The 12199-nt window shown below is 39.1% G+C and overlaps 1 protein-coding gene across 4 annotated transcripts in view; it reads left to right on the forward strand.

The window, feature by feature from the left end:
- CYRIB (CYFIP related Rac1 interactor B) overlaps window positions 1-12199 on the forward strand; it is a 149212-nt gene that overhangs the window by 118264 nt on the left and 18749 nt on the right. For all 4 annotated transcript variants that reach the window (XM_074943854.1, XM_074943853.1, XM_074943855.1 and 1 more), the window contains 2 exons: window positions 4402-4523; window positions 9705-9810. In XM_074943854.1, coding sequence (XP_074799955.1) covers window positions 4402-4523; window positions 9705-9810 — 228 coding nt within the window. The remainder of the gene's footprint in view (window positions 1-4401; window positions 4524-9704; window positions 9811-12199) is intronic.

Genomic DNA, 12199 nt, shown 5'->3' on the forward strand with positions numbered 1-12199 from the left:
CCTCCTTGATACACTGTCTGTCGTACTCTTATGTACTGTCCTTCAGCCAATATTCAGCCCATGTGACAGTACTCATATTCCTACTAGTTCTTATTACTTCAGTGCAATACTGTATAGCTTTTCTGAACTCCTAGATATATATTGAATCTAGTGCATTCCCATACCAATTACATTTTAAAATTCATTGAAAATTAGCTCTAAAAGGACTCATCAGTTGCTTGAAACAACTGGGCCAGTCTTTCTAGTTTATAATCTAGAAATGTAGATTCATAGAGTTCAAGGCCAGAAGTGAACATTGTGATCATCTAGTCTGGGGCGGGCAAACTTGGCCGCCCCCACCCCTATCCACACACACCCGCCCCCAACCACCACCACGAACTCCCTAGCACTCTATCCAGCCACCCCTGCTCCCTTCCCCTTTACTGCACTGCCTGGAGCACGGGTGGCTGGCAGCACTACAGCCAGGCTGCCCAGAGCACCAGGACAGGCAGCCGTGCCGCCCAGCTGGAGCCAGCCACGCCACTATGCAGCACAGAGCACTGGGTCAGGCCGCGGCTCTGCAACTGCACTGCCCGGCATGAGCTCGCAGCCCTGCTGTCCAGAGCATTGCGCTGGTGGCGCAGTGAGCTGAGGCTGCGGGGGAGGAGGAACGGCAGGGGAGGGGCCGGGGGCTCGCTCAGGGCCAGGCAGGAGGGTCCCGCGGGCCGTAGTTTGCCCACCTCTGATCTAGTCTGACCTCCTGTATAGCACAGGCCATAGAACTTCCCCAAAATAATTCCTGGAGCATATCTTTTAGAAAATCATCTGATATTTATTTTAAAATTCTGAGTAATGGAGAATCCACCACAACCCTTGGTAAAATGTTTCAGTGGTTTACTACTCTCACCTTTAAAAATTTACACCTTCTTTGCAGTCTAAATTTGTCTAGTTTCAATTTCCAGCCATTGGGTCATGTTATACCTTTCTCTGCTAGATTGAAGAACCCATTATTAAATATTTGTTCCCCATGTAAGTACTTGTAGACTGTAATTGAGTCACCCCTTAACCTTCTCTTGGTTAAACTAAATAGATTAAGCTCTTTGACTCTATCATGATACATCGTGTTTTCTAACACTTTAATCATTCTCATGGCTCTTCTCTGAGTCCTCTCTAATTTATTAACATCCTTCTTGAAGTATGGGCACCATACCTGGGCACAGTATTCCAGCAGTGGTCACACCAGTGCCAAATATTGAGATAAAATAACCTCTCTACTACTCAAGTTTCCCCTGTCTATGCATCCCAGGACTTCATTGGTAATATCAAGTATAAGGTGAAGTTAGCCTGTTTAACCTGAAAGATCTAAGGTTGTAATTTCCCCCAGAAACAAATGACAACCTCAACCATTTAAACATTGCAAAACTTTTGGTGTTTTTGCTGTCATCAGGTGTTACAAGGGAAATGTAGAATCCTGGTCTTGTCATATAAGCAAGAGTGGGAGCTCTTTCAACTTTGCTTTAGAATGAATAATTGTATCAACCCCTCATCCTGTTCTGGGTGTATGACATAGATAAATTCAACCAGTCATTAAAGGATTGTCTTTAAAATGAACTGCGGCATAAATATCCTTCCTCATCTTCGTTCACTGCCCACATCCTGAGGGGATGAGCTCCATAGCGAGAGACCCTTAACTGAAACAGCCCTACTTCCAATCCCCAGAGATGAGTATCTAGGTGGTATCACCTCAGATGACTTCAGAAATGAAGAGTACAATCTACCCTAATGCATCAACTCAGCATATCCATTCTGTGTAGAATTTCTGACATTGGCTAGTATCTTCACAAATCCTTCTACTACTCTCATTGTCTAAAAGGAGCACCCTTTATAAGGAGGGTGAAGCAAGGAAGGGTAATGGAAAAGCTTTAAGGTTACAGGAGATGTATTCAGTATAAGAGAACCAAAGTGGCAAGTCTTGATTGAATTATTTAAAAATGCAAATACTCTGGAATGCTACAGAGCTTTATATTAGACTATACTGTCCTATAGTATTTCATGTACTATAGCATTTCATGTTTGTACATGAACTGTTAATAGTAAACTGCTGCTTACCTGTCTGCTATTTTCCCCCATTTTTATCTTAATTTCTTACAGCAGTCTTCAGCAGCTTTCAAAATTATAAATCTGACTTTTCTATGACCATCTCAAAAATGTTGGCCAGTTATTTCTGTAGTCAAGACCTAATCAATGTAGTGCTATTTTTTCCTTTTAAAAAGGGAGCAGCAAGCTTCCTTGTGTTCAGATACTTCTTAATATTGAAATGTTAAGTATTAATAAAATGTTGCAAGGTCTACTTAGGTGCACTTGCTAACAATGCCCCATCTTTATGCACGTAACATAGGTGTCCTATTTTTGTGGTTTAACAAAACTGAATATACCAAAACCAGATAGATAATGTGTGTGTAACCTTTTTGTTCCATCATGATCCATGCATTAAAACTGTTTTCCACAATGTATAAAATTAACGGATGTACGCTCCAATTGATGGGTGTGCCCAACTTCCATCAATGTTTTTTTTTTTCTCATGGACCACAATGCACTTTATTTACATTTGTATAACTTAATAGAAGCTATTTAAATAACCTACAAAGAATCAGGCAACATATCCCATGGAACACATTGGCTACAGCTACACATGACCTGAGCTGCAAGGAGCCAGCTGGGGAAAGCAGCTATTCCAAACACTCTTCACTAATGTGCAGGCACCTGGTGTCCGTCACAAGGCAGCAGAGTCCTGCCAAAAGTGGAACAGAGTTCTGTGTCTCCTCTAGGACCACAGCAGCTTTGCTTGTTAAGTCCCATGGAGGGGAGAGCCAGGTGCAGGGGATCCCGTACTCCAGGGTGCCAGGCATTCCCTACAGCTTACGTACAACAGGCAGAAAACAAACAGTCGGAAGAGCAGGAACTGCTACCCCAGCAGGCTGGTTTTATTTTGGGAGTTAGGCATTTGTATCATGGACAGAAGACCCTTTACTCTAATTTACCTTTAATGTAGTATTGATTAGTTACATTAAACTTGTACAGGCCTAGCTGCACCTAACACATGAAATATTAGCATTAGTGGTCAATTGTTTACAGATAATCCTTACTAGAAAAATAATTTTTATTTGGTCAATATAATTACCTGGATTTTGTACTTTGAAAATCTTAGATTAATTTACTTTTGAAAGTTTATTTCCTAACTCATTTGCCAGTGTAGATAGCTAAGAAATAGTGTCAGTGTTAAAGTTGCAGAGTTCAGAAGTAATGACCATTGGTCATTCATTGGTCTGAATAGCTTTTCTTTCTGACACCATAATTACCAGTTAGGGATATAAAAGGAGCCAAAATTATATTCTTTTATAACTTTTTTTTCTCACAATCTGATCTCACCTCAGATAAATAATTTATGAAATAAAATGTTTGGATTAGGGATGATGCTCCTAAATATTTAAAAAAAAAAAAAAAACTTGTTAGACCACAAAAATATTACGACATTTCTTAAAACATATACGTTGTTTTTATGAATTAGTTTTGTGTTTATTAGGCAAATATAGCATTACTTAAATGATACCCAGAGATGGAGAGTGTCTTATAGCTGAAAGAGAGAGATTTAATTATCCTATTATGTGGGATAACAATATATCCCAACTATAGACAATATACAGGAGAGTCTGCACAGGTGGCTTTAACAATTTGTTGCATCTGTCTTTGAGCCAATTACAATGGATCATCTCATGACTAATTCGATTACTGGCCTTTAAACAGCATTTATATTTTAATATGTTCAGAACTGAGAATGTGCCCAGGGCTATAAAGAAAACACAAAAATACAGTTCCTGCTCCAAAAACTTGAAATATATAAAAGTGTACAATTTTTTAAAATGAAAGTAGATAAGACTACCTTATTTTGTAACACTTTTAGTGTATCCTTAATCAGTGTGTCTTTCCATAACTCATCTATGGCTCTTCCACTGAGTTCCTACTGAATCCTAAAAGTGAGAATAAATCCTAATATGGTTTGATAAATAAAAACATATTAAAACTTGTCAATTTTAATTAAAAAAAAACAACAAACCCTTAAAATTGTAACTAACCATGGGTAATAATGTTTGGTAATCTGGAAGGTAAATTTAAGGTTTTAACATCCCCGCTGCCTGTAGACCTCATACACAAAAGATTCCAAATCCAAACAATGATGGGGGAATATACACAACTGTAGTTATCTTTGTAAAGTTTCTCAGAGATATAGTGGTAGCTTTATGCAGTAAATGGAATAATAGTTATACAAGAATTCATTAGGAACTTTGTCCTTTCGATCATGGTGGACTTCTTAAAAACTCACGCAGTTAAACAAATTATTTAATATGCTCTCCTACTGTTTAGATGCCCAGCCTACAGAATCTGAAAAGGAAATTTATAATCAGGTGAATGTAGTGCTAAAGGATGCAGAAGGAATCCTGGAAGACTTACAGTCATACAGAGGAGCTGGCCACGAAATACGAGAGGTAAAGCATTGTTAGATATTTTGCGATCATACACACAATTCTATGGAGTGTTGTTAGCGTACATAACCTGGAACAGATAGATGAGCTAATTTTCAGCTTCTCTGGCAGGGCTATTGTATTAATAATCTGAAATGAAAATATTCTACTTTGAAATATGGTTCTACTCTAAAATGTGATTTAAAAAAAATCACTGGCTACTATATTTGTCTTCAGTAACTTTCATATTAAATGCACATAGTTGAGTAATTAAAAAGATGTTTCCTCTAAAGCTTTCATCTTAACAGGATTCTTGCTGCTGGATCTTGGGTCACTAGCCTGAGACAGAGATCTGCTTTCTGTGTGTATTCAATAACATTTGCTGACTTTACTGACTAAAACAACTTTTTCATTGTTGTTTACTATTGCAAGCTAACACAGCTGTTGGAGACTATAGAAGATTTTTCTGACCACACATGTAATCGTTGTTAACTAAGCTGAAATTGCAGAATCTTTATTACTTATAATAATGCATGAGCCAGAAAGAACATAGCTTGCCTTTCAGATTCATAGGTGAGTTTGCAGGACTAGCAGTTGGAGCCGTGTTTTTGCTTGCTGGGAAAAATTGCTGTGCAAATCTTGAGAGACAAGAAATGCCCCCATAATACATTTTAATAGTCTTATTTGAACTAGAGATTTTGGGGGGGGGGGTTCCCTCTCTAATAGCTTGTTCCAGTTGTTCCTTGCTTCCAATAAAACGGTGGCGCAGGCAGTCCTCCCATTCCTAGAGAATTCATAGTTCTCAGCTCAGTGCACCATGCCCCAAATGTATATGAAGTCCTATTGTCGTCCTGAGCCAGGCCAATATGACAACTGTTCTCCAGAGGTAACCCTACTACAAGTAACTAAAGGTCTGTGGAAATTGCCCAGACCTGTTAACTAATTTTATATATCCATCACCATCAGTGGAGTTTAAAAAGGCACCACAAGGTACTTCTCTGGTCTGCTCTTAAGTCCAACTTATTTCAAAGAAAAATAGACAAGAAAAAAGTCAAACTTTGCAGACCTGAACAGCTCTTAATGCAAAGCTGAGCACAACCTCAGTGTTCATAGATTCCAAGGCCAGAAGGGACCATTGTGATCATCTAATCTGATCACCTGTGTAGCACTGGCCATAGAACTTTCCCAAAAATAATTCCTAGAGCAGATCTTTTAGATCTTGATTTAAAAATTCTCAATAATGGAGAATCCACCACAACCCTCGATCAATTGTTCCAATGGTTAATTAATCTCACTGTTAAAAAGTTATGCCTTATTTCCAGTCTAAATTTGTCAAGTTTCAACTTCCAGCCATTGGATCGTTTTATACCTTTCTCTGCTAGATTGAAGAACCCATTATTAAATATTTTACCCCGTGTAGATATTTATAGGCTATAAACAAGTCACCCCTTAACTGTCTCTTTATTAAGCTAAATAGACTCAAAAGCTAAGTCACTATACGGCATGTTTTCTACCCTTTAATCATTATCGTGGCTCTTCTCTGAATCCTCTCCAATTCATCAAAATCCTTCTTGAATTTGTGGGCACCAGAACTGGACATAATATTTGCTTGATTCATAGACTCAGAATTTATGGCCAGAAGGCACAATTGTGAACATCGAATCCAGTGGCTCTCAACCCGTGGGCCGCTTGCGGCCCAATCCGCACACAGATGCAGCCCATGTGACATCCTCAGGGCCATATAGGTAGTATGTATATTGTGTGGATGTGGCCCACATAATACAGAGAGAACTGCATATGCAGTCCACTGAGCTAATCTGACTTCATGCACACCACAGGTCACAGAGCCTCCTGCACCCACTCATGTAATAGCTCATAACCTCTGGCTGAGCTACTGAAGTCCTCAAATCTTGATTAAATGATTTAAAGTTACAGAGAATCTGCCATTTAATCTAGTTTAAAACAGCAAGTGACCTTTGCCCCATGCTGCAGAGGAAGGCGAAAACCATTCCAACAGCAGCCGCACCAGTGCCAAATACAGAGGTAAATAACCTCTCTACTCGTACTCGAGGTTCCCCATTTATGCATCCCAGGATCCTATTAGCTCTTTTGGTCACAGCTGGCAGAAGAATTGTTTTCGGCAGTTGTAGGCAATATAGGCAACCTGCAGTGGTGTCCCAAACTGACTTGTTTGCTCTCACTCCCATATCTCTCCCATCTACAATAACAATTGCAATTCTGGAGCAACTCTTTTGTGTACAGTTCAGGGTATTGTCTGCCTTTTCTGTTTCTGTTTTCTGAATATGGATTTGGATGGCTCCTGAAACTTTAGATCTTCTGCTTGAAGATTTTAATCACTACTTGAACCTTTCATGTTAACTGCTGGGCTTGGCTTAGACCAGAGTGGTCATAGTGTAGTGTCACAGTCAAGGTTTGTGAATCAGTTTGGAATGATTAGACTGGAAAGCCCAGAGTCTTTGATTTTGATAGATTCAGGCACACTTTGGTGTTCTGTTGACTATTACTACTACACCCAGCTTTGAATAATTGAATGAGAAAACAGACTTCTAAAGTCTATTGATTTCTATATAAATATAATTAAAGTACCATACGGTAACTCCTCGCTTAACGTTGTAGTTATGTTCCTGAAAATGCTACTTTAAGCGAAACAGTGTTAAGCGAATCCAGTTCCCCCATAAGAATTAATGTAAAGGGGCGGGGGGGAGTAGGTTCCAGGGAAACTTTTTTTTGCCAGACAAAAGACTATATATATACACACACACACACACACACAGCATAAGTTTTAAACAATTTAATACTGTACCCAGCAGTGATGATTGTGAAGTTGGTTGAGGTGGTGGAGTCAGAGGGTGGAAGAGGGTGGGATATTTCCCAGGGAATGCCTTACTGCTAAATGATGAACTAGCACTTGGCTGAGCCCTCAAGGGTTAACACGTTGTCAGTGTTGCCTCACGCTCTACAAGGCAGCACAAACGGAGGGAGGGGAGACAGCATGGCAGAGAGAGACAGAGACACACACCATGTGTGTGAGAGAGACGCGCATTGCCCGTTTAAATATGCTGACCCCACTCTAAGTACACTGCCTTTTTAAGTAGATCAGCAAGTTGAGACAGCAGCTGCTTCCAGCAAGCTCCCTCCATCCTGAGCCCTGTCGTATCCCACCCCTGCTCTGTTTAGATGGGGTAAAGGAGCGGCGGAGGGGGACACCCTGACATTAGCACCCCTCTTCCTCTCATCCCCCTTGCACAGCAAGCAGGAGGCTCCCGGGAACAGCTCCAAGGCAGAGGGCAGGAGCAGCACGTGGCAGTGGGGGGAGGGACAGCTGAACTGCCCGGCAATTGATAGCCTGCTGGGCGGCTGCCGCACAGGGAATTTAGGGAAGTGGGGAGCTGATAGGGGGTTTCTGGTCCGCCCTGGTTCCAAGCCCCTACCAGCTAGCTCCAACGGGCTGCTCTTTCTGTCAGGAGGCTGTCAAACAACATTATAAGGGAGCATTGCGCAACTTTAAACGAGCATGTTCTTTAATTGATCAGCAATGAAACAACGTTAACCAGGACAACTTTAAGTGAGGAGTTACTGTATTGGGACACCACTGAGTAATCTGAGTGTGTCCACAATGATGAGAACCAGGGATGGAGAGAGAAATGAAGTGTTAATATACAAAAACTCCCACCTTATACCTCCACACTGATAGAAATCAACTAACATTTTTAACAAATAATAAGAATTAGTTCAAAAGTAATGACTGAAAGACAAGGTTTGCAGCAAGACATGTAAGAAAACAGTGAACAAGAAGTGAAACAATGTAGTAACCAGTATAAACTAGACAGATGAAAATAAAAGTGTATCAGTTCACAAATATTATGCTGGAACATTAGAATTTCTAAACTTCTAAACTTCCTGCCTGTTGGTATCTTACACAGCAACTCTTTCCAAGAGTGTCTATTTTCAAAATTTTAGTATCCTTCCTGTAAGATATGTGATATATGTACACCTCTCATCTAAGTTGACTGGGAAGGGAAGGTTAAGACTAGGAAACATTTAAAAAGAAAATTAAATTCCCCAATACCTTACAGTATGGAAGGAAAAAATCAATAAGATTGTTTGCATGCATTATGCGTCCTTTTAGTTTTGGGAGAAAGGAAATTACTCTAAACTTTAATATTTACTGCAGTAAAATTTTTCTAAATAATTTTATAGAATTAAATTTATTGTTTGTACTAAAATTCTGCATGAAATAACATATCTGAATTTATTATTGTATGATCTGAAAAGTACAAAGGGGTCATTTAATATTTGAGTGTTCCTCTTTTAAGCAAAATTCCAAATACAAGCAAATGTAGTTCTTGGATTGACACTGCTGAATAACTTGCTATTCTAGAACTCAATGTTATACAGTTTAATTTTTGAACAAATATTTTCCTATAAAATGTGACAAAATACTGCAAAGCTAACTGCAATTAATATAGAATGTTTATATATCAAATGTTCTGACACAGCACTACTGTCAGAACACCAAAAAATCTCAACTACCTGAGATGTTTAGTCACCTTTTCCCTGGTGTCAGATTCTGCCAGCGGTATTGACTTGATTGTATAAAAATTCCATGAGCTAAAGGTGGTTGGTTCTCCCTCCCCATTACCTGATACCGATTGCTGTAGCTGAAACTAACTTTGTGTACAAGCCATGATCATTAAACTAGGCTCAACTCATTCTCTTGGAGTATCCTGATAAAGCAGTTATTTGACCAAGTAGATTGTACTGTGTAAATTGTTTCCTTTTTTGTATTTTAGGCAACTTTAAAAATCGTCCACATACAAGTAATTGTATAATATGGTTTACATCCTATAAAATATTATGGTCATAAAGTGTGTTTAATTATTTTCATCGTGTATGTGTAAAGAATGTGCGTAACAGGTACAGTATGTGATGAAAGACACCAGCTTATAATTTTCAATGAAAATCTGACTCATAATAGGACACTGGTTGCACCCATAATGTCTGGAGAAACTGTTCTTTTCCCACAATCTAAAGAACGATGCTCCCTTCTTCTGTTTTCCTGCAGTACCTCTGATCAACCTCTTTTAATACATATTTTGAATGAAAGAAAACTTTCCTAGTCTTGATTCCTGTTGTTAAGCGAGGTGTGACTTTTTTGCTTTCTCCATGTGTTCGATTTTCAAGGCGATACAGCATCCCACTGATGAAAAATTGCAGGAGAAGGCATGGGGTGCAGTTGTTCCATTAGTAGGCAAGCTAAAGAAATTCTATGAATTTTCTCAAAGGCTGGGTAAGTTGCAAGATGGTAAACTAATGACTTGATAGCCTTCATACTAGCCAAAGACTCAAAAAGTAACAGCAAATTTTTTTTTAAGTACATCAGAAGAAGGAAACCTGCTAAACAATCAGTGGGCCACTGGGCAATCAGGGTGCTAAAGGAGCACTCAAAGACAATAAGGCCGTTGTGGAGAAACTAAATGAATTCTTTGCATCGGTCTTCAATGCAGATGTGAGGGAGATTCCCACACCTAAGCCATTCTTTTTAGGTGACAAATCTGAGGAACTGTCCCAGATTGAGATGTCATTAGGAGGTTTTGGAACAAATTGATAAACAGTAGTAAGTCATCAGGACCAGATGGTATTCACCCAAGAGTTCTGATGGACCTCAGATATAATACTGCAGAACTACTAACTGTGGTATGTAACCGATCATTTAAATCAGCTTCTGTACCAGATTTAGGGTGACCAGTTGTCCCAATTTTATAGGACAGTCCCAATATTTGGGGCTGTGTCTTCTATAGGCGCCTATTATCCCCCACTCCCTGTCCCGATTTTTCACACTTCCTGTCTGGTCACCCTAATCAGATTGCTGGAGGATAGCTGAGTGACACCAATTTTTAAAAAAGGCTCCCAAGGCAATGCTGGCAATTACAGGCTGGTAAGCCTAACTTCAGTACCAGGCAAACTGGTTGAAACTGTAGTAAAGAACAGAATTATCAGACACATAGATGGACGTGATTTGTTGGGGAAGAGTCAACATAGCTTTTGTAAAGGGAAATCATGCCTCACCAGTATATTTGAATTATTTGAGGTCAACAAACATGGACACGGGTGATCCAGTGGATATAGTGTACTTACACTTCCAGAAAGCCTTTGACAAAGTCCCTCACCATAGGCTCTTAAGCAGAGTAAGCAGTGATGGGATAAGAGGAAAAATCCTCTCATGAATCAGTAACTGTTTAAAAGATAGGAAACAAAATGTAGGAATAAATCGTCAGTTTTCACAGTGGAGAGAGGTAAATAGTTGTATTCCTTAGGGGTCAATACTGGGTCCTGTGTTGTTCAACATATTCATAAATGATTTGGAAAAAGGGGTGAACAGTGAGATGGCAAAATTTGCAGACAATGCAAAATTACTCAAGATAGTTAAGTCCAAAGCAGACTGCAAAGAGTTACAATGGGATCTCACAAAATTGGGTGACTGGGCAACAAAATGGCAGATGAAATTGAATGTTGATGAATGCAAAGTAATGCACACTGGAAAACATAAGAAAATTTAGAGGGGATACACAGATCACATTGTATTTTTGATTATCCTCCAGGAGGTGCTTCACTTACTATAAAACGTGCACTGTTGCCCACTGTTGTAGAGGCAAACCAGTTACACCACTGAAAGAAAGGATAAAATATGTCACCCTCACCATACTGTGTTTCCTGCAGGAATATGTTTCCATGAACTTTCCTTGTATGTTAGCATACAGTCATTGGAAACCTTCTTGTGGTCTCCAAGAAAATGTAGCATCTTCTTGCACCTAAATGTTCCAAGTGTCTGAAGATGAAAAAATGTAATCCGTTAAAAGTGAAATCTTATCTTAGTTTTACAGGCCTTAGAGAGACCAGATGGGTGAGGTAATATTTTTATTGGACCAAGTTTTGTTGGTGAGAGAGACACAATTTCAGAATGTCCCTTTGAACTACAGTGTTAAGAAATGGTAATTAGTCAATATCTGAGTGTCCCTTGTATGTTAAAGCTGGAAATGCATCAGCCATAGAACTTTCAGAACTATTTGTGGCGGCTTTGTCTATTGAACAGCCTTCTGTCACTTCCACAGTTAATAGCAAAATAGTGCTAAGTGCAGGATTGTATTTCATGAATAAGGTAAACTCTGCTTTCTTCAGGCAATCTCATCTCACCACAGTCCTCTTCTCCCCCCCTCCCCCACCAAAAAAAAATTGTAGAGCAAAAACATTTGAAGGTCTACATAAACATGTCTAAAGAACATAGGAAACTAGCCACTTATTTACTTAGCTTCTCACTTGTTAGTGCTAAGGTTTACAAGTTTCTTTATTAGGTATTCAACCAACAGAAGAGTTCTCCATTCTGGGTTAGTGGATTGAAAGATACTTAGAAATGCATCTTTTAATTAAGTAGATAATTTCATGACAAAGGTTTTTTTGTTTGTTTTTTTAAATAAAACTTTAGCCTGCCAAATTTTAAGAGATTACAGCTTGCCTTCTTTAACTACTAGCTGCATTTCCAATTTTTTGATATGGCCTTTGTAGATAGGGAAATTTTGTCACTGTTTCATTTCTGTTCCTTAACATTGAATAGCTTTTCATATAGCAATATTAACTGAAATGACCAATGTAAAGTCAATTTCAAACAAAAATTGAATATA

The sequence above is a fragment of the Natator depressus genome, chromosome 2 (assembly GCF_965152275.1).
Source record: "Natator depressus isolate rNatDep1 chromosome 2, rNatDep2.hap1, whole genome shotgun sequence".
Taxonomy (NCBI): Eukaryota; Metazoa; Chordata; order Testudines; family Cheloniidae; genus Natator; species Natator depressus.